The sequence below is a fragment of the Pongo abelii genome, chromosome 4 (assembly GCF_028885655.2).
Source record: "Pongo abelii isolate AG06213 chromosome 4, NHGRI_mPonAbe1-v2.0_pri, whole genome shotgun sequence".
In the NCBI taxonomy this organism is placed as follows: Eukaryota; Metazoa; Chordata; class Mammalia; order Primates; family Hominidae; genus Pongo; species Pongo abelii.
The window spans coordinates 162,145,608-162,167,441 of record NC_071989.2 but is presented as its reverse complement, the minus strand read 5'-3'; the positions used below and the strand labels follow the sequence as shown (position 1 = coordinate 162,167,441).

Here is a 21,834-nt window from a genome sequence, read left to right as displayed (position 1 = left end):
AATCTGCACAATTGTAAAAGGAGTGTATGATTACTGCCACTTTATAAATAAGAAACCAAGGCTTTGAGAGGTTAAGTCAATTATAAAGATCACACAAGATCCAAAATGAGGATGATATCTCCAAAGTCCTTGCTCTTAACCATTGTATTGCCCTGGAAATATTTATTGAGCCTATTCCCTAGGCAGTTGGGTTGCAAATACAAATAATTTTATTCTCTTGCCCTCAAAACCTCAGAGTCCTAACAATAGATAAAACCTCTCAAGCGCAGAAAGTAGAAAGTTGAAATGGGCCAATAAAAGCAGCACAAAAAAGAGAACCAGTGAGATAAGAGAAAAGGAAATCAGCTACAATTGAGGGAGGGAGAAGCAGCTTCACAGGGCTGTGGTAGCATCTGAGAAGCACCTTGGAAAATGGTCTGTTTTCTTTACCCCATACTTTACTTTCATTCTCTCACTAAATCCTGTGCATACTTTCTTCAAAATACTTTATGAATCTTACCTCTTTCATCTCTTCTACTAACACCTTTCCCAAGCCACCACCATCTGTCATCCAGACTATTGTAGGAACCTCCCCAGTCCCCTCTTTGTTACATTGGATATTGTTATAAAATTACACATCTATGCCTTTTGTCATATGACTTTGTAATTCCTTTTAGAAGACAGAGTGTGTTTTCTGCCCCATGAGCATTAGATTTAGCTGCATACCTTGCTTGAACCAACGGAATATTAGAGAACATGACATGAGCAGAAGCTTTAAATATACTTGCATGATAAAGCTTAGCCTCTTGTGCTCCTGGAAAAGGAGAGCAGGTCTTTCTGTAGCTGCTGCCCCTTGACCCTCAATACCCAAACAAGGACGCATGGGGCAGACCCGAACCCTCCTGGAGTTTAGCCTAACCTAACCTACAGTGTAACCAGAATCATGGTTGACCTACAGTTTGCAGCCTGCAACCTGCAGACTGTGATTGTTTTTTTAAAAAGCTGTTGTTATAAACCACTGAGATTTTGATGTTATTTGTTATGCAGCAAAAACTGACACATACTGTTTTCATGTCAATTTATCACTTCTCCTTCCTCCGCAGAGGAGGCACAGTAATCTTTTGAAAATTAAATCAGGTCACTACACTCCCAAGCTTAAAATCCATTAGTGATTTTATTGCATTTAAACTCCATGTCAATTCCTTATCATGACTTACAAAATACCCTGTCTCTTTCCTCAGCATGCTTTAGCTCCACTGGCCTTCTTTCTGTTCTTTGAATATACACTCACTCTCACTTTAAAGCCTTTATACTTACTGTTTTTTTTTGTCTGAAATATTCTAGAATCTAGATTAGCACTGTCTAATATGTCAGTCACTAGCCACATGTGACTCTTTAAATTACAATTAATAAAAATTAAATGACATGAAAGATTTGGTTCCTCAGTCATGCTCACCACATTTCTAATGCGTAATAGGGGCAGATGTTGCTAGTGCCTACATATTAGACAGCACAGATATAGAATGTCTCCCAACACTGCAGTAAGTTCTATGGATTGCAACAAGGCTCAGTTAAAATATCATCTCTTCAGACGATGACTATCCTCCCTGACCACCCATCTAATGTATCACTACAGCTCACTCTCTGTCCCATGACTCTGTTTGGCTATGTTTGTATCATTTAACTAGTATTTGAAATCATTATATGTATTTGTTTCCCAGGACGTAAACCCCAAGGGTACAGGGAGTTTGCTGGTTTTGTTTTCTGGGTATCTCCAGGGTATAGTAGAGAGTGGGTGCTCAATGTGGTAGGGACTATTTCAGATGGAATTAGTAGTATGACCAAAGAAGTGAAAGACTGAGAGGAATGTTTGTGGCAACACTAGGTAGTCTAGTTTGGCTGCAACATGGAGTGTAGGGTTTAGATAATTCTCAAAAGGAAGGCAGGCAGAGACCCATTATGGAGAGATTCATATTTTAGTCTGAGTTTGAACTTAAAATAAGATGGGAAGCCACTGATATTTTTTTGAGACAAGAAACTTGATGATCAGAAATAGCCTTCAATAAATTGATCCGCCACCTGTAAGTGGATTACATCATGAAGATAACAGTCAGAAGGCAAAAGCCATAATCCAGTGGGAAAAGAAGAAAATGGGGATAGACTCGAGTCATAGTGGTGGCGAAATCAACACATAATATTGATTATATGGAGAAGTTGAAACCAGACACTCACATTTTAAGGCTGAATGATTGAACAGAAATAAAGTGAGAAAAGAGCAATGGGTTTGGCAGGAAGGATGCCAAGCTCTGGTTTTGATGTGTTGAACTCAGAATGTATAGGCTGGAATCCTGGGGAATGGGTAGACGCTGGTGTGAAAAAAGGAGCAGAAGGAGTGAGAGAGGACGCCTGTGGTGGTGTTGAGGAGAACATAGCCCCACAAAGCTTCATTCTTGCAGGGATATGTGGGGGTGGTGGAGTGTTTGTGGGGGTTCTTGGAAGGGGTGTGAAGACTTCCATCAGCCCTAGGCTACGAGAAACAAAGACATAAGTAGCTGGATTTGCTGATGAGAAATTCTTCCATAACCCTAGAATACTTGGTTCATTACATCAGAGTAGAAACCACCTTTCATTTATTTATTTATTATTATTATTTTTTGAGATGGAGTCTCCCTGTGTCTCCCAGGCTGGAGTGCAGTGGCTCGATCTTGGCTCACTGCAACCTCCACCTCCCATGTTCAAGCAATTCTCGTGCCTCAGCCTCCCAAGTAGCTGAGATTCCAGGTGTGTGTCACCATGCCAGCTATTTTTTGTATTTTTTAGTAGAGGCAGGGTTTTGCCATGTTGGCCAGACTGATCTTGAACTCCTGGCCTCAAGTGATCTGCCCCCCTTGGCCTCCCAAAATGCTGGGATTACAGGTGTGAGCCACCATGTCCAACCATATTTTAAAGTATTCAGAGTGATCTTGGAGTAAGGAAGAAGAGCCAGTAAGTGCAGTGTAAGTTAAATAATTTTCCCAAAGCTAATAAACTACTTGGAGTCTAAATTCCATGAGGACGCTGTGAGCTTCCTGTCCCCCAACACTCTTGCTTTTCAGTGTCTGGAGTGAAGATTAAACAGAGGGCTTGCATTAGATGTTCTTTGTTCTCCCTTGTAGGTGTGACACCTCTATAGCCTTTACCAGATAGGTTAGGGATGCTGGAGTTTATCCTGCTCGCTCAAGGGAGACTCCTTTCTAATTAACCACCTCAATTAACAAATGGAGCTTGGCACAGAGCTAAGATGAAGTTCTTCAATTTAACATTTCCTTCACACATAATTTAAATCTCAGAATCCTTTTTATAATCACACACTTGGAAAGGGATCTAGAAGCCATCTAGTTCATTTTCCTCCTCTGTGAAAGAATGAATATATGTATGAACACACACACACACACACACACACACACACACACACACACACACACCCTTCTTGCCATCCTAATAAGCAACAACTCTTGAGTATTCTGGAGCCAAGCCAAGAAGTATAGCCAATTCCATCACCTCACTGTCAGGAATGCCCTAGCATACCTCCTCCTCTCTGCCTTGCTATGCTCAGTGGCTTCCAATGCCTGAGACCATCTAGTCTTGGCAGCAAGTGATCTGCCAGCCCTTGACTTGCACGTATGATGTGGTAGAGAGAAGCTAGCATCTGCTCTAAGACAAGTGAGTGACCTAGTTTGCAGGAGATTTTTCCAGGGCACCTCATTCTCCTCTGCCTAGACCAAGATTCTCAATCCAAGTTGCCCATGGGGCTGGATTTTGACATTCCACAGGGGAATTTACTCTCATTTGGCTCTCTTCCAATTTTTATGTCTGAGCTCAAAAGTCACCTCCTTTGAAATGCCTTCTTTGACCACCTACTTTAAAGAAGGTGTTCTTCTCTACCATAGTGGTGATGTCACTACATCCTATTTTCTTTACGACCCTATTAATGATCTCTCTCTCTATATTTTATTTGTAAATGTATTCATTGTCTATCTTCCTAGCTACAATAGTGCTCCATGGAAACCAGGACTGTGTCTGTCATTTCCAATGTTCCCTCAGTGCCTAGCAAAGTGTGGAACACACACTGGTTGCTTCTATTGGCCAGCTATTGCTGCAAAACAAGCCATTTCCAATTTCAGTGGTATATAACATTGAGCATTTCCTACAATGCTCACATATCTTCAGGTCAGCTGGGATAGCTCTGCTTCAAACTTTAGTCTGTGGGCTGCGGGTTGACTGGGACACTTCTACTTACTGTATTTACCTTTCTTATGAGACCAGCAGGCTCTCTGGGGCATGTTCTTCTCATAATCTCCGCTTGAAACACATCTGCTAATATCTAAGTTGCCAGAGCATGTCACATGACCAAATGTGACACTAATGAAGCAGGAAGGTATATTTTTCCCAAGGAGTTTGAGGGGGAGAGAAATAATTGCCAAATAATAATCTCATCTACCACGATGCTCCACAAATATCAATTATTGAATAAACAAATGCACCTTCCCCCAAATCAGTTGACCTTTGTAGCTAAACCACTTTTCAATCATTACAGTCTTGTGTCTCATCAGTGTTAGTCTTAGGATATCAGTCCCCTGTAAATCCATGACCTATGCAAAAGAACCATACTGCCTTGTTTGCCTTGGACAGGAGCCAACTTGAGATCTCTGCTTGTTTAACAGAGGTTAAAGCCTCCTTCATTTGATCCTGGCTCTCCCTGTCCCCTCTTCAGGTATAGGGAAGGTTTCGTTCCTGCCAAAAACTAGAGGGGATGGAACCAATTAGGAGAACCTACCATCTGGTGGTGTGGGCTCATCAGATTTGCAGCCAAGATTCCAACTGGGACTGTTAAAGAGTTTGTGCACAATAGCTTGAGTGTTTGAGTAGAGCAGGAAATGTCCTGGTCACTGGGACAGAGTATAGGTGCCTCAGGATCACCAAACATTTTACAGCTGACAGCCTCAACATATTATGAGTGGCCTGGAGAGACCACCTCCCAGTCGCTTCTATGTGGGTGAATGGCTAGCACTTTCTAACTGTTCTTGAACACAGGTTTGCTCCTGGCTAGACAAGGATTACCAAAGACCCCTACAGCTTTGATTAACTAGAAGCCTGAATTTCAGACCTTTTGCCTGTCCTGACTTCTGATCTTGACTTACCCACCAGAATCCCTTGTATGTGCTTGTCTCATTGGTGGCTCTTCTGACTTTAGCATGTTGACCTTTTGTCTGCATTAGTTCAGCTCCAGCCTGTCTGAATTTTCTTTTCTGAAAAGATGTGCAATGGGGGACATCTATATACAGATAGAATATATATATAGTAAATGTATTTATTTACAATAAATACATAAAATAGACAATAAATACATTTACATCTATATATAGATAGTATATATATATATGCTTAATAGGCAAAAATATATATATGTATCTATTTTGCCTCTCAAGCATTCAATCTCCATTCTTTTGGTAATAGCATCCTTATTCCCTTTGAAGGAATTATTCTTCCCCATGTCCATATAGTTTTGGTGGGCTGGCTTAAATCCGCAATCCTTTGGTTCTTCTCACTACCCCAAGCTCTAAAAATGATGATTTCACTGGGCCTATGTCAAGCAAAAGACTACATATCCTGGCCACTGTGTCATATTCAGAAATGAGCATGTGTCCTAAGTTTTATCCAATGACATCAGGCCCAGGACTTTTGTGGAACTGATGAGAAAAGAAAAGTTTCCTTTCCACTGGACTTTTAGCTGAGCAGGTGAAGGCTGCCAGTGCTGGGATCTGATATATGACATACCTATGCCTGAGACTAAAGCCAGTTTAGAGAAAAGCTAAGCATAAAAATCTAGGGGCATGTCTCAGTCCTGATGACATCAATCAAGCCCTTGAATTTGGCTATACCTTAAGTTAAAACTATCCAGTTAGTTGGGTTTCTGTCACTTGCCACAAAAAGAGTCCTGACTGCTTACTGCTCAAATGGGCTTTCCCCTTTATTTCTATAAACAATAATTTCTTAAGCCAAAGAAACTCTATGATCCACATATTTAGTCCATTTTCATGGACTGAATCATAAATGAAAAGAAATGCTTTCAGACTTAGCATAGCTATATATTTAGATCTTGGATAAACTTAGCCTTAAGATTTCAATTTTCTCTATCCATAAAACAGATTCATTTATGGGTAATGACCACCTTCCTAGGAAAACACTAAAAATTAATTAGTTACATTTTACTTATGGGCATTTATGCTAATAGATAAGAAGGCTGGTTAATTACAATACCCTGTGTTTGCCTAGCATGTTTGATTTTTCAAAGCTCTTTCATACAAATAATGGCACTTGCCTGTTCTAATAACTTTGAGAATCAGGTATTAGCACCCCATATTATAAATCTGGAAACTAAATTGGATATAAAAGCTTTTTAAGGTTACACAGCAAGTCAATGTCAGAACTCACATTAAACAAGTTATCTTAAGTTCTGCACATACTAGAAATTTTATTCAATTTCATTGGAAATTGTTCTACTGGGTTTATAGTTCCCTTAAAATCAGAACAAAATATGTACAAATGATTAAAATTTTATTGAGAGAAATATCACAGCACTGTTTTTAAGAAAAAAAAGGGAAGTAAACTAGATATCCCATAAAAGGAGACAGCTTAAATAAATTAGGGTATATATATACAGTGGGCTTTTATGAAACCATTAAAAATGAATGTGCAATAATAAAAGTAGCCTAAAGGTTATAATATGCAAAAAATAATGTTATAAGATAGTAATATAAATCTATTAATGTTTAAATTGTTAGGTTCAAAAAAAGGATGGAAAATGTATCCTTAGTACTATAATTATACAAGTTTTATTGTGTTTGCTGTCTCTGTTCCTGTAGCTTTCTGTAATATATATATTACTTTTGTAGACAAACTAAAGGCTATTCTCAAACTTTATTTTCATCCTAGAGGTTCCATACAATGAACACATGGAAACATGCCTAACCATTGGGTATCAATTTCATTAGCCTCCAACTGCCTCATTTGCCCCAGTTTTGCCTGCCTCCTCAACCTGGACCTCCCATGGCCCTGGGATCCCCTGTGCTTTCTGGACAGCAGGCTGGGACACACCAAAGTCATAAGATGCATACAAGGCTCATACATCAATGGCAAACCCAGGGCTTGAATCAGAAATTCTTTATTTAGAAAATGGAACCTTATACCTTATTTAGGACCCTTCATGACAATAGTCCAGCAGGAGCTAAAATGAGCTTTCAATTTGACTTACACCTGGTTTTCACCCCCATAACTTTGGAGCTACACAATAACAATCATCCACAGGTATTTACAGCACAGCCTGTTGGAACTCTCAAAACTCATAATATCAAAAACATTACTCTAAGCAGCAATGATTCAGGCTTATTCTTGTCACTGCCATTCATTCATTCATTCATTCATTCATTCATCTAGCACCACTGAACACTATTCTGTGGTGGAGACTGTGATGAGAAGCTAAAGTAAACAAGGTCATTGACCTCACATTGCTTAGTCCAGTTGGGCAGGTAAGACACGTGTTCAAGTGACAAGGTGAGTAAAACCTGGGGATAAGCGTGACCATTGCTAGGGAGATGGTAAAAAGGGCTGAGGGGCAGAAGAGCATGTGAATATGAAAGAGAAAAAAGGCTCAATGAAGAAGGTAAAATAAGAGCTAGGGCTGACCAGAAGGACAGAATTTCAGCAGAGCAGTATGGAAGGAGCAGTTGGTAAGTGTAAGTGAAGGAAATGGCAGTGTGAATTTGAAGACCACTGAGTTGTATGGTTGGAACAGAGGCTGAGCTTCAGTGCTATGTATGCCTTCCTTGTTAAAATAAATGAGGACTCTGAATGAATCCCTGCCTCCACACAGCCTCACCAGTTCTCCAAGCACTGCACTGGATCAGCCTCCAATCTCCAGGAATGCCCATGGACACACACAGAGCCACATACGATGACAGCGCACCCCTAAACCAAGTCATCAGCTTCCCTTTCCCCTGGTCTTTGTCCCCACCCTCCTGCCCATCTGCCAGACTCCATCCCAAACTGGAGATGGGAGTAAAGAAACAAGGCCATTGAAACACAAGCCAGACGTCTTCAGCAAATGTGAATTTGGCAAAGTACTATCAAGCATCTGATTTCTGAAGAGAAAACAGAAATCTAAACACGGCACTTCTCTGCTTAAAACCCTTCCATGGGCTCTTTAGTGTTTCAGCTAAAGATCAAAATCCATAACAGAGCCTACAAGGCCTGGCCAGGCCTCTGCCCAGGAAGCTTCTCAAACACTCCTCCTGTTCCCATCACTGCATCACCAAAGCCTTCAGTCCTCAGCTCAAGCACCTATTCATCCTCCTGCACGAGCTGGTTCCTTTGTATATGCTTTCACAGAATCATGGCCCTTTCTTTCAGATCGTTTATTACAACCTATACACTCATTCATGTGATCATCTAATGGCAGCCTCCTTTATTAGCTGGTGAGCTCCATGAGCACAGGGCTGCTTTCTAGTTTTGTTCACAATAGTAAGCACTCCATAAATATTTGTTAAATATTGAATGAATTCATCTGAGGCCCCAAAGTAGGCTTCATGCTTCAGCATTTGCATACAGAATGCGCCCTGGATGTGCAAGTTGGTGGAAGGGAAGTCTAGAGCTTTCCTTAGACACTTAGCTTGTTTAGGGATCCTCTCGCTAGCCAAAGGTAGAGAACTTCTATTAATCATATATCTCTGGTGTTTTCCATATGCTGCCAGCATAGAAATACAGCCCCAGAAGGACTCTCAGAGACCACGAGCTTCATTTTATAAATAAGCTTGGGGGGGGGATGTTTCTCCAAGGTTACACCTAAACGATTCAAGAAGGTAGTCCAGCATTTGAATCCATGTCTTCAAATCTCAACTCAGTGTCCTATTTACTGCATCAAACCTGCCATTACAGGAAGGTGTGTGGGGTGTGTCTGTGTGTATACAAATATATACAGATATATTTTCCCATCTACATCCTACCTATCTTTCCAAATTCAACTCAAATGTCTTTGTTTTATGAAATCTAAATCTCTCCAACTAAAGGTTTTCCTTCCTTCCTCTAAATGTGTGTGTGTGTGTGTGTGTGTGTGTGTGTAAGACGGAGACAGAGAGAGAGAGAGAGAGAGAGAAAGAGAGGCAGATTTGGTTTATGCCTATTTCCTTTATAAGAACCTGAGCCCCTTAAGAGGAAAATCAATGCCTAATGCATTTTATTTTTCTCAATTTCTAGTGCAATGCCTTGTAATGAAAAATGGATTTCATCTCTTGCATCAGCTGTCACCAATTTGAGGCCATGTGTAGATTCAGTGGGAAAAAATTCTGTAATCAACTAATGCTGTCTGCAAAGGTATGGAGTGGGGCAGTGACAGTACATATCCCCATAGAAGGTGATAATAAAAGGGTTTTGGATGAATGAATGAATGAACAAATACATGAATCTTACCAGTTTTCCAAATGTGCTATATGATCACTTTATCCTGAGCGGCTGAGAGGAGAGCAGTAAGCTCACTCATCCCAGCAGGATCTTCAAACTAGTCAGGGAAAGAAATGTTTACAAGGATTTTTCTATCCATAAAAGCTGATGATTATCAATATTATAATAAGAGCCAAGAGACAACCATAGACAAACGTCAACACTTGTGTGCCTTAACGTAAGGGCACGGGTGAAGATGGAGGAGCCAACATGACTGTAACATTAACTAGAGAACTGTAGACATCTGCCATGGAGCTGAGAACATAGTGTGGTGCAGGAGGCAAACTCCCAAATATCCACCACATGGTAAGAAGCATATGCAGCAGTGGTTGAGGGGAGGCGAGGAGGAATATTGTGACTTTACCCACTCAAAATACCCTCCTCCCACTCCACAACCAAAATCTGCTCCACCCTTTAATGCCTGCTAAAGTTCCACCTTCCCCAAGAAGTTTTCATCATCCACAGTCATAGCTTTTGCCTTGGAAGACTTAGCTCTTAAGCTTGAATCATAAATTCCACTGTGACACTTCTACTGTTGGGCTATTTCACTGCTATGGTACTTTTCTCTGTCCATATATTCATAGGTTTTTTTTTTTTTTTTTTTTTTTCGACACAAAGTCTCACTCTGTTGCTAGGCTGGAGTGCAGTGGCGCGATCTTGGCTCAATGCAACCTCTGCCTCCTGAGTTCAAGCAATTCTCCTGCCTCAGCCTCCTGAGTAGCCGGGACTACAGGTGCGTGCCACCACACCCAGCTAAGTTTTTGTATTTTTGGTAGAGACGGGGTTTCACTGTATTAGCCAGGATGGTCTCGATCTCCTGACCTCGTGATCTGCCCGCCTTGGCCTTCCAAAGTGCTGGGATTACAAGCGTGAGCCACTGCCCCTGGCCATATTCATAGATCTTTAAAAGGAGAAAGCTCATTGAGTTTTGGAGCCCCCCAGACTGGCTTTAAATACTAGCTTAGGTTTTTATTTGTTGCATAATACAAAGAAGACACAATCTCTCTCAGTCTCAGTACCATCATCAATGAAATGGGGATAATCACCTTTCAAGATAGTTATAAAATGTAAGACAACATCTGCAAAGTATTTGGCACATAGTAGGTCTTCAAAATAATCCTTGTTTATCCCACAATCAGCCACCATTCTCTTCATTACTGTATACACACTAATTTTTTTGAGAGTAGGAGTTATACATCTTTTGTGTCTTTTATTATTTTTTGACAGGGTAAATAATAGATATTATTAGAACAAAATAATAAAATGATGAATGCTGATGATATAAATCAGGTATGAGTAGATTGGCCTACTTACAGGTCTGCCCAAACAACATAATTTGATTACTCTAGCAATCAAACAGGAAGTAATGGAAACTTTGGTTAACTTGAGAGTTTATGTATTTAAAAAGGGTGGCACTTCTCAGCTCTAGAAAATAGAAGTTAAGCAGGAATGTGGGCCCAGGGTTGCTTAATGCCTAAGTTTTTTTTTTTAAAGATGCCAGAAATCTGGATTTTTATGCCAAATATGAAAAAGCATTGTGGAGGTCAAGAAAAACAAATCTGTGTTGCAACTCTGAAGTTGATGAGCCATGCTCAGGCAAGAGCTAAGGCCATCTGTCTGTTGCCAGTGCCTAGTGTCTTGTTAGGAAGCCCCTGGGCTTCCCCAGTAGGTCCATGACAGAGGGCATCCCACTGTAGTTAGGGTTGCTACCTTTCACCTATTGTCATTGAGGCTCTGAAAATTTTTATGCTGTGTAATTCCCTGACTCCTACAGACATTTATTCATTTGTATTAGAGGCATTTCCAAGTGTTCTCAACACTAAACTATAGATATACATGGTCTTTCTGACAGCAGTTTATATTCTGGTGGTGAAGCTAACCTATAAAGACACAACACAGACAACATTGCAGTGCTATCAATCAGGGCTTGCAAACTCAATGCTTGCCAAAGCCAGCAGGTAAAGAAAATGAGAAGAATGGGCTGGTTGGGAAAGAGACCATGTAGATGGGGTTTACTCTGTCCCATCTCAGCAAATTGAGGCTCCATAGACCTGGGCCCTAGTGTTGCCAGATATTTTAATATTTAAAAATATTAGTCAAGACTAGATGTCCAAGTTCTAATGTGAAATTCCGTGGTTCTTACACAGTGTGTGGGCCCAGAACTCAGTCTCTGTGCTGGAACTGGCTTGTGGATGGCTATATTTGGTGACCCCTTCTGCAGATAGATAACCCTATTTATCCTTGAGGCTCAATTCAATCACCACCTCCTAGAGACAAACTCCACTCTTCAAGGCATCTTTAATACTCCATACAAATTGCTGCTATAGCACTTACAACATTACATTTGAATTTTCTCTTTACAGGATAGAAAATGTCTTACTATGGATAAAGTACTCCAGGGCGGGGAATGCAACTTACTGTTGTCTGCATTTGTAGCACTTTATGTCATGCCTTGGTTTGGTTGAGGGCTCAAAAATGCTTGCTAAACGGATGGAAGACTTTTTAGATTAAAGAGATTCTTAAAGTGTAATCCCCAGAATAATTGCTATAGAATTCTCCAGGGCCTATCTTGAATATTCAAGAAGTAAAAAGTTCATCATGAGTCTTGCTTTAAACAAGCTCCCTGAGTGAATTTTAAGTGCACTGAAGTTTGTGAACCTCTGGGCTAAACTGTTAGCTCCACAAGGAAAGAGGCTGTGCCTTGTTTCCTGGCCCCTATATTCCTAGCGTCTGGCCCAGTGTTTGGCATGAAGTAGGCATTCAGTATGTACTTGCTGAATGAATGAATGAATAAATAGATGAATAAATTAAAAGGTAAGAATTAAGCTGCAACTATGCTACTCAGACCTCTAATAGTAATAATCTCAATCAGCATTTCATTTATTCCTTTATTTACACTTACCACAAAGGCACCAAAATAAGTTGGGTAGCTGATCAGTAAATCTCTTCTCTATGCACAATCTCCCCAAACCCTACCCCTATAAGCTTGGAAGAGTGCTTAAAGGAGATCCCAAGGCATTGGGTTGCTGATTCAATGGCTTTACTCTTTAATAATGGCAGACAAGGGAAGCAAGAAAGATTGAACACGAAGAAGGCACCAAACTCTCACCTTGGCCAGTAGTAGTAGCCATAGTACTCTTCTATCTTCCCCACCTTCCCTACCATATAACCACTTGTCCTCATTTTTAGTCCCCTGCTGCTAACATGTCTAGCATGAACAGGTCCCATTACACTTCCTCTCCCTTCCCTTCTCCACCCTCTGGTGGAGGGACAATGAATAGCAAAATGCAAAGGGAAAAAATCAAATGACAGCAAAAATTATGAAAAAAACAAATAATATTTGGTGATTTTCTAGATCTAAGACTGATGGGGCAGTTAATTTAAGGCAACTACTAATTCAGATTTCAAAAAACACAGCACAGAAAATTAGTCTGAATAAGATGCTTTCCTTATTTTTCCATGTATTAGTAATGAGTACATTCTTCCTAAAACCGCTTTGCTCCCACTGACATTTTTTACTCAATTAAAACTGGGACAGATGTAAAGTTTTCCCAAACCAATGGACCACAGTGAACATAGCCCTAAAGTGTTCTTAGCCTTACATGAAATTTAAGAGAGTCTCCTCCAGCCAGGCCACCATTTCCACCTAACTTGCCCAGTACCCCCTTTGGGATCTGGGAGCTAAAGAAAAGAAACACAAAGTCTAAGCACAAAATAAGATTATTGCTTCTCAGATAATCCCCATAACAATGTTTCCCACTAGACTGTAAGCTACCTGAGAGCAAGGGCATTTTATCATCTCCGTATTTCCAATATCTATTTCAGTTTATGGCTTTGAAGAGACATTTAAAGAATTAACTAAATGAACAAGACAGGAATTCATGGAAACCTGTACACTAGTTCATGGATGGCAGCATCAAGTTCAAGAACTCAGATTCATCCACTCCAGGCCTGTTGACCAAAATGAACAATATTGTCTGTATCATATTTCTGTCTCCCTAATAAACAGTCATTAACCCTATTAGAGATCAAGTCTTAGGTTGCTGAGATAACAAGACAGAAGCACCACCTTTTGCCTTAGAACCTTTTCTCCTATTTTTGTCTTTTATTATCTTGCTGTGCCAGTCAACATCTTGACACTACTAGGAGAGCAGTTCACATCTCTTTCAACCAAAACCTGCTGTAGACATTTCTTAGCAGTGTGAGTGACTAAACACACCAGCTATTTATTCTTGATTCTCTATGCAAGTAATACAAAAGCTATGAAGTATGACAAAAGCTATGGAGCCATCCTCCAGGAAATAAATTAGCACATGTATATGCATGCAAACGTTTATAGGTACACTGATGCCCACAACCAAATGCCCCTTCCAAAGACCCTAATCAAAGCCACATTAAAAAGAAAAGAAAGGTTATCTAATAGCAAAATAGCTACTCAGTATTATTCTAGATTCCCAGAAAGATAGTTTCATAGAACTATAATTCAGCAATTAAACTTCAGCCCCTTTTTTAAGGGTAGTGAGTAACACAGTAGATAAGATTTTCGACCTCAGCATTACCAAAATGAAGAATTGCTATTTTATTTATTCAATGGACCAGTCCTGTGCAAATCATAGCTACAGTTTGAAACACTGTAAGTTTTTCTCCTTAGGTACTTTATTAGACCTCTGCCTTACAAGACTCCGAAAATTCCGTTTCATTTCTTGGGTAATCCCACTAGTTGATTAGGGTACCATAAGAATCAGTGTATCTGTCACAGTATCCAGGAACATGGACCTTCAGGTCTCAAAACAACCATTTGCTTCCTGAGTAACCTTGGGCAAGTTATATAACCTGTCGTAGCCTCAGTTTTCTCATCTCTAAAAGGAAGATAATGTCTAGTACTCTGCAAAGCTCCTGTGAGGATTAAATGAGCTAACACATGAAAAGCAATTAGTGCATTAAATGGGATGTAGTCAGTGCTTAATACATGGTAATGAATGTGACTATAAATGACTATAAAGTATTTATCATAGTTCTGATGCACAGTAAGTTCTCAATAAATGAAATCTGCTATAATTATAGTTCTTGGAATTTGTATCAACATTATTTTAGGAGTGGTCTTAGGGATAGAAAGAATTGTGACTTCTCATTTTGAGACTTCAAAGCATAGCCTATTCGAATCATTGAGAACTCACCAGTGGGACTATGAGAAAGACACAAAGGCAGTATGGCCCATGACTTCCACCAGAGACAGCTCAGCAGAAGTCACCAAGTCAATAGTGACACACCAAGACTATCGTGCCAATTCAATCCAGTTTGGGGCCTCAAATTGTTCTTGCGAATTCAGCTCACATTTCCCTGCCATAAATTTTTACTTGAGCTTAATCCCTGAAGGGAAAATATGTTTCCTGATTAATTTTTATGCTTTCATCTGTCATAAAATGCCAATCATGTGAGCACAGGCTTCCTTTTCATTCCTAGTTGCCAGGAAAACTCAGAATGGTGTTTGTTGCCCACATTTTACAATGCATTCAATTCAGATGTCAGAGATTTATCTAGCCCTTCTTCTTGAGGCCACCTTTGTTCTGTTTGATGCTCAATGACCATCCTACAAACTGTGTCTTAAACAACCAATCTCCTCAAGCTATGTTTAAAATGACCAAGGCACCAAGTTTTAATAATTATTGGTCACTTCCGAAAACGAAGAACCAGATGTATAAAACTTCTCAACTATTTTTTCTTATCAAGCTACATTCTGTCCATTTAACGTGTAGATAGGAAATGCCTTAAGCATTTTAAACCACATTTTCACATACTCAGGACCCTTAATTCTATGTCTCTCAGAAGATTCGTATGTGTAAAACTCTCTCAGCTGTGCCAGAAAACCTCTGCAAGGTAGGGAAGATGCAGTAAACTCAAGCACCCATCGTGCTGGCATTTAAAGTAAGCTGACAGTGAAAAAGCAAATCCATTCCATGAAGCATTGCAGGGGCTAAAATGCCAACTGCTGGAATCACTCAGAAGCCTCTAGAAATTTTTCTTGGAGGGCTTTCTCTTAGGAAGACGAATGGCAACTGAAGTCATTTTTACAACACCACCACCTACCCACAGGCCCTCCTTTCATTGGTCTAGCGCAGAAAGACATCTCAGAAATAGAAGCAATTACTTACATCTATAGGTCATCTCAAAGCTGTCGCTGATGTTCACAATATCAATCTGGGGGAGCAGCTTCGGGGGCTCTGTGAGTTGCGACAAAGCAAATCTAAAAGCAGCATGTTCCTGTGACTGCTGGTTTGGAAATAATCCCCCTATGAGAAAAGAAAATGCAACATAGTATATGGGCTAGAGACAGGTTTTAGTTCCTCACAACTCACCCCAGATGAGTCCTTTTCTTCTCCCCATGCCAAACTCACTAGCTGTAGCCTTGAGTGGTAAAGATGAGAGTTCAAATAGACTTAACTGGACACTGACACTTAAACTCCTACAGATGGGCTTTTTTGTGACAAGGGCCTCTAATGTCTATTACTTTGTTCAAACATTTGATTGTGTACCCCTCATCTCAGCTAAAGTCAGAGAAAACAGGAGACTTGAGCCATTTCTCTTCTTCCTCCCTTGTGCAAACCACCTAGGAGCTGCTATTCTCTTATATAAACATACATATAAGCCCCCTCACCCTCTCGTCATGTCTAATTTTTCTTATATCAGCCCCATCTCTCACCAGAGAGCCTTACAGGAAGTAGGTACTAATCAGTGCTGCAGGGTGATTGAAAGCTAGCTCTGGGACCCTGCGGGCTTCTCCACTACTATAACTGTTTGCATGGACACTTTTTAGTCTTTGGCCTAGAAAAACCTGCTTGCAATTTAACTATTCTATTGCCCCTAAGGTTTATTATTCATTTTCTCTAAAAACTCTTGTTTTTCTGCAAACAATGTTTTGCTTATTCTTTCACCACTTATGATCCCAGTTACCTAGGAATGACTTGTTACATAAGGGATTGTCATTGTGTGTTTGCATGGTGGAAACTTGTGCTTCAAAGATGTGGGATCTTAGGCATCTCAAGAAGATACAAACATTCTATTCTAGTAAAAGGTATAGTAAAGGTGCCTGATGGGGTGCCTGTTCCGGGAAACAAGAGTCCATGGCTTACCTTTGTATTTACTGTCAACATGTAAATCAATTACATTTCTGTGAATTAAAATCAGCCATTTCTAGAGACTGAACTATAATGATGTTTACATAGAAGTTTATCTCAGATCTGACAGTAATCACAGTCCAAACATAATGTACTTCTAACTTCTTGTAGAGTGGGCATGTGTTTGTTTTTAAGAACCAATAAATGGATTGCAAGCCTTTTGTTACAGATCACACAAATAGAATCAAGTACTACCTGATGGCAGTGATATTTTCAGCATTTTGTTCTGCAATTTAATGCTTCAATCTCTTTCTTTTGAAAACAGTAGCAATGGCTTTATCAGTTGAACAACCAAGTTAGGGCTAAATATAATTTTAAAAATATGCAGAGATACATGAGAAAACATAGCACATACACAAAACATCCTCATGCATTTATACCAGTTACTATATACACAAATACACTAGACAAATACTTCCAATCCACAAAGGATAGGCAGTATATAAGCACAAATGTAAACAATGCCACATGTAAGAGCCAGTGACTTCCACATGTACATGTGCCCCCATTTTGAAGAATAAAAGCAAAAAAAAATCTTGATTATGATGCTCCCCCTTCCCCCCAGATGACCACACCCCAAACACTTCCCTGTCCCCTTTCTCCTCTTCTGCAATGAATGAAAGAGAAAGGGTGGGAGGTTGAGGAGTAGAAGGCTACAGGCTGGGCTACAAGGGAAGTGTCTCCCCTGAAGGCAGGAAGTTTTGCGTGTTAGGCACTAGCACACAGATACGTACACACTTCAGGATGTAGCTTAACAGGTGTCAGGAAACAAAGCAAGTTACTCCATGGCCACTCCAAGCCGCCAGCTAGCTGGAGAGGCTGAAAGAGATGGGTACTGCAGCACATGTATGCCCAACAAAATATCAATTGCACCACGTCCCCCCTCAAACACACACTCACAAAAGAGCACAAACTCCCAGCAATGTGAACTTTCCCTAGTGGAGCTATCTCCCTACCAGGGGAGAGAGATTAGAAACCAAACCAACGAAGATGCTTCCAAACACAGCAGCTTGCTTCGTTCCGGGACACAAACGACACTGACATGCTGGTCACACGGAAGCCCCAAGCCCTTGTGGACATGCTTTGTGATTGGTGTTATTGCTTCTGTTTGTTTTGCTTTCCCTCATGATTATCAGGAGTAGCAATATCTGTCAGTTCCCTCAGAAATACAGGGAGGGTGGCAGGGCCTTTGAGAAGTCCAACAACTAAGAAGGGGAAATGGGGAACAAAAAAGCATGCAGCATGTTGAAACCTGCCTCCAAGTTGAGAGGATGGAGCCCAGTAACAAGGATAACGGAGAGCAAACAGGAGGAGAAAGGAGCATGTGTACGTGTGTGTGTTTGTGTGTGTAAAAGGTAGACCTCTGTGGATAGGAAATCTAAGAGGAGGGGGCAAGGAAGGAACGGAGAAAAGGCAGGCTAGGAAGTTCCAGGATCGGGGGAGTGGAGACCACCAGCGCAGCATGGCAGACAGCAAAGAGAAGGCAGCTGGAGGAGTCCAGAACAGGAGAGGGAGCCTACCCGCCTTGGAGTGGGGGCCTTCTGGCATTATTTCAGCGGCTGCAATATACCCAGCACCCCTCACTCCTTCTTCTAGAGGGTCTCTTTTCTGTCCCCCAGCAGAGAAAGCACTGCCTCCTTCAATTACATATATATGTGCATATGTAATATATAATCACACACGTGAAAACACACACACCATACATACTTACATTAAAAATGGAATCAAGCACCATCTACCAAGCAATAGAGTTAACTCCTTAAACACCCACCACCCTTTCCAGCCTGATTTTTTTTCCTCCAAAGCGATGGTTCCTCCATTTCACATGCTCTTGCCTGGAGTGCGAGTGGTGTGTGTGTGTGTGTGTGTGTGTGTGTGTGTGCGAACACTTCCCCTCTGCCCCTCATCCGATAGGGAGAAGCCCCCTCCTCAGGCTGTCAGCCCAAGTCTCCCTTCTGTTACTGCAGCACAGCTTTAGGGAGCCAAGCACAACAGTCAGTACCGGGGAGGGGGTACAAAACCCCTATCCCCAAAAAAATCCCTGGCCAGACCCAGAAAGTCCCTCCCCAGGCTGCCCCCTCACTCACCGATCTGGATATTGTTGGGGAAATTGGCACCTACTACCGCGCCTAGGAAACCGGTGCAGAAGAAGGCAAAAATGTGCTGCATATTCCTTTTTGCATTGGCGAAAAAGAAGCCCAGGTCCAATCATAGATTTGGTGTTTCCCCCCCTTTCCCTTTATTCTTCTCGCTGTTCTGCCTGTTCTTTTCCTCCTGCAGTTCCTTCCTTGCTTGCTTGCTTCCTTCCTTCAGTGAGGTTTGTCTGTTTCCCTTGGAATCCGAGCACTTAAACTGCAGCGTTAACACCAACTGACAGCCAGATTAACTGAGCACGGGAAAAGAAGCCCGTCCTCATGCTAGCTGGAGCGCTGGCTCCCCCACTCCTTCTCCTCTCCCCTCGCAGCCTGCCTCTCTCTCCCTCCCTTGCTCTCTCTCGCTCTCCCCCTCACACTCACACAGGCAGCAAGCTCTATGCTAATACCCACCGAGCCAGCTTGGAGTTCCACAGCCGACCTCCCCACCTGTTCCCCCTGCCTCCCGTCCTCACCTTATCCTCCTTTCTGTGTGTGCAGAAAGGCGGTGGTGGTGGGGGGGGGGGGTGACACGTGGCACTTGGCCCTGAAAGGGGTAACCTCACAGTCCTCTTTACCCTCCCCCGCCTTTCTGAGCTCGGTCTGCCCCCTCCCCCAGCCCCCTGGCTGAAGCTGCTGGGAATGTGGGTTCAGCTGTAAGTCAGTAGGTGGCAGGGGGTCCCCACAATAGTCCTCAATCCACCAGCTGCTTGATCTAGGTCACTTTTTCTAGGAGTGCATGGGCTGTGCTGGATATATCTCCTGCACTCCACTGGCCCAATTATTCCTACAACTAATTCCTGAGGGAAAGACCCTAGAAATCCCTCCTAGGAAATTTAAAGGAAAAAAAAAAAAAAGCTTTCTCTCTCCTAATGGAAGGAATGACAGATAGACAAACAAGGGAGGATCTGGAGTGACTGGCAGGTATTTTGACCAGGTATTTGACAGTCCTTGTCTACCTTTACAAGTGAAATGGTGGTCTCTTTTCAATCCTAGGCATTTAAAATGGGTCCCTTTCTCTCTTTCCCTGCATTCCACAGGAGTCTATAGCATCAGAATTGTGTGGGTGTACAATAAAGATTAAGGATACTTACACAGAGCAATTACATGAGTCATTTTGCAGGGATTCTAGTGAGAGGATTCAAGCTTCTTTCAGTTCTCTCTGGATGCTGGTCATGTCTGGCGTAAGCTGGAACTTCATAGACTCTCCTGGACCAGGGCTTCTGCTGAAATAACCTGTAGAGAGATCAACTGTGTTCAGGAGAATAGTGTTAAATGCAAAGCAGCAGCCACTAGCAGCCACAGAATACAGTTTTTGAAGGAACTTTACAGATTTTTATCCATCTGTCTTCACTCCAACCCTGTAAAGTGGCCATGAACCTATTTTACAGATGAAAAAGATAAGGCTTCTTGGATTAAGTCATAAAGACACAGACCTACTAAGATGTACAGTACAACCTACAAACTTGAGTGCTTTGGCCGTTACCAGTTGACTTACTGCCCTGGCCAGGACTCCTGTCCAACAGGAGATGATCCAGGAAAAGGAAAGTCAACCTTGTCTTTAGTAAGAAAGAGAAATAATAGACTTTGGACTCCATTTTGCTTTGCCATGTGAATAGGCCATTTTATCCACAGACTCTTCACTTTCCTCACCAGGACTGTATATCACGTGGACTTGAGTGACAGCTACAAGGACTGGGATTTGTAAAAAACATCTGACCATGTACAATGAAGCCCCAAAATAGGAACAACTTGGAGGTCAAATGCTTTGTGATTTCCTATGCACTTTCACATATATTAATTAATTAGCTAAAATAATTTTTAAGGCTAATGTTTATTCACTATTTTGAATGTGCCAGGTACCATGCTAAGAAATGCACCTGCATCGTTTATTTGTACAATACCTGTGTAGGTAGGCTCATGCCCATTTAATAGATGAAGAAACAGAGGTCTAAAAACTCACCCCAAGTTTTCACTGCTAATGAAAGAGATTGGGCATTTAAACACAGTAAATGCCACCATCAGGCCCCAGCTCTTAACTCTTAGGCTCTAATAGCAGCAAGCACTGGGTAGGAACCTTCTAAAGGAAGAATAAGCATCAGCGTAGGAAGATGAGAGAACAGAATCAGGAAAGATCACTTCTAAGGTCTCTGCCAACATTAAGAGTCTCTGATTTAATGATTCCATCTTTTAATTTCTCAACTTGCAGTTTTTGTATCTTACTACTTTGAATAGTACCTGGGGATCTTTTAGGTTCCCTAAGCTTTGTGCCTGGTAATAATAATAATTAGGCTGTCATCAAAGGCTTCACACCTTGCAATCACCTTTTATGGGAAGCTCTTTAGACCCTTTACAAGCAAAACCTCAATGTCCCCCTGCATTAGGTAAGAATTGTTTTGCATACTTTGTAGGGAGGGGACTTTTAAGGGAGTCAAAAAGATGAATTTTCCATGGTCATTATAAATCATATAGTCAAGCAGATCTTCCTAAAATGGAGGTCTATGTCACTGCCCTGCTCAAGTATGGTTAATAGCTCCCCTTGGTCTATTAAATACATAGTTGTTCACTGATTAAATATAGAACTTACATATTTCAAGTGTAGGCATCTAGGTCAAACTACATTAGGTTCAACTGTTTATTCCATGTTTCTTTATAATTCTCTTCATTTCAAATGTTGGTGGGGAACCTATTCTGTATCTCACAGGGTGCCAGGTGCTGGGCGATATGAAGAGGAATCAGACACAGTCTCTGCCTCAAGGCAGGTGAATGTGGCAGAAGAAGAAGACAGATGAACCCAGACAACTGTCACCCAGAAAGACCATGACAAGTGCTCTAAAAGATGTAAACACAACAGTGGGGGAGCAAAGAAGGATGCAACCAGTGTGTCTGTCTGTGGGGATCCAGTGAGGCTTCAAAAGAGCTGAGCCGTGAAGGATGAGGAAATTATAGGCAGTAACTGAGGACTGGGAAGGACATGCAAACCAAGGAAAGAGCACCAGCAAGGGCTGGAGGCA

The 21,834-nt window shown here is 41.4% G+C and overlaps 1 protein-coding gene across 9 annotated transcripts in view; it reads right to left on the bottom strand.

Moving 5' to 3' along the window:
- The window catches only part of GRIA1 (glutamate ionotropic receptor AMPA type subunit 1), a 375,656-nt gene extending 356,273 nt beyond the window's left edge, over positions 1 to 19,383 (bottom strand). For 2 of the 9 annotated variants that reach the window (XM_063724332.1, XM_054556114.2), the window contains exons 1-2: positions 18,776 to 19,177; positions 15,666 to 15,803 (exon numbers count right to left, since the gene is read on the bottom strand). In XM_063724332.1, the coding sequence (XP_063580402.1) occupies positions 15,666 to 15,803; positions 18,776 to 18,857 (220 nt within the window). In that variant the 5' untranslated portion in view covers positions 18,858 to 19,177. Of the gene's footprint in view, positions 1 to 15,665; positions 15,804 to 17,422; positions 18,371 to 18,399; positions 18,709 to 18,775 lie in introns of those variants that run through there. The other 7 variants (XM_054556113.2, XM_054556112.2, XM_024247249.3 and 4 more) reach the window with 7 other exon arrangements.
- Between the last annotated feature and the right edge of the window lie 2,451 nt (positions 19,384 to 21,834).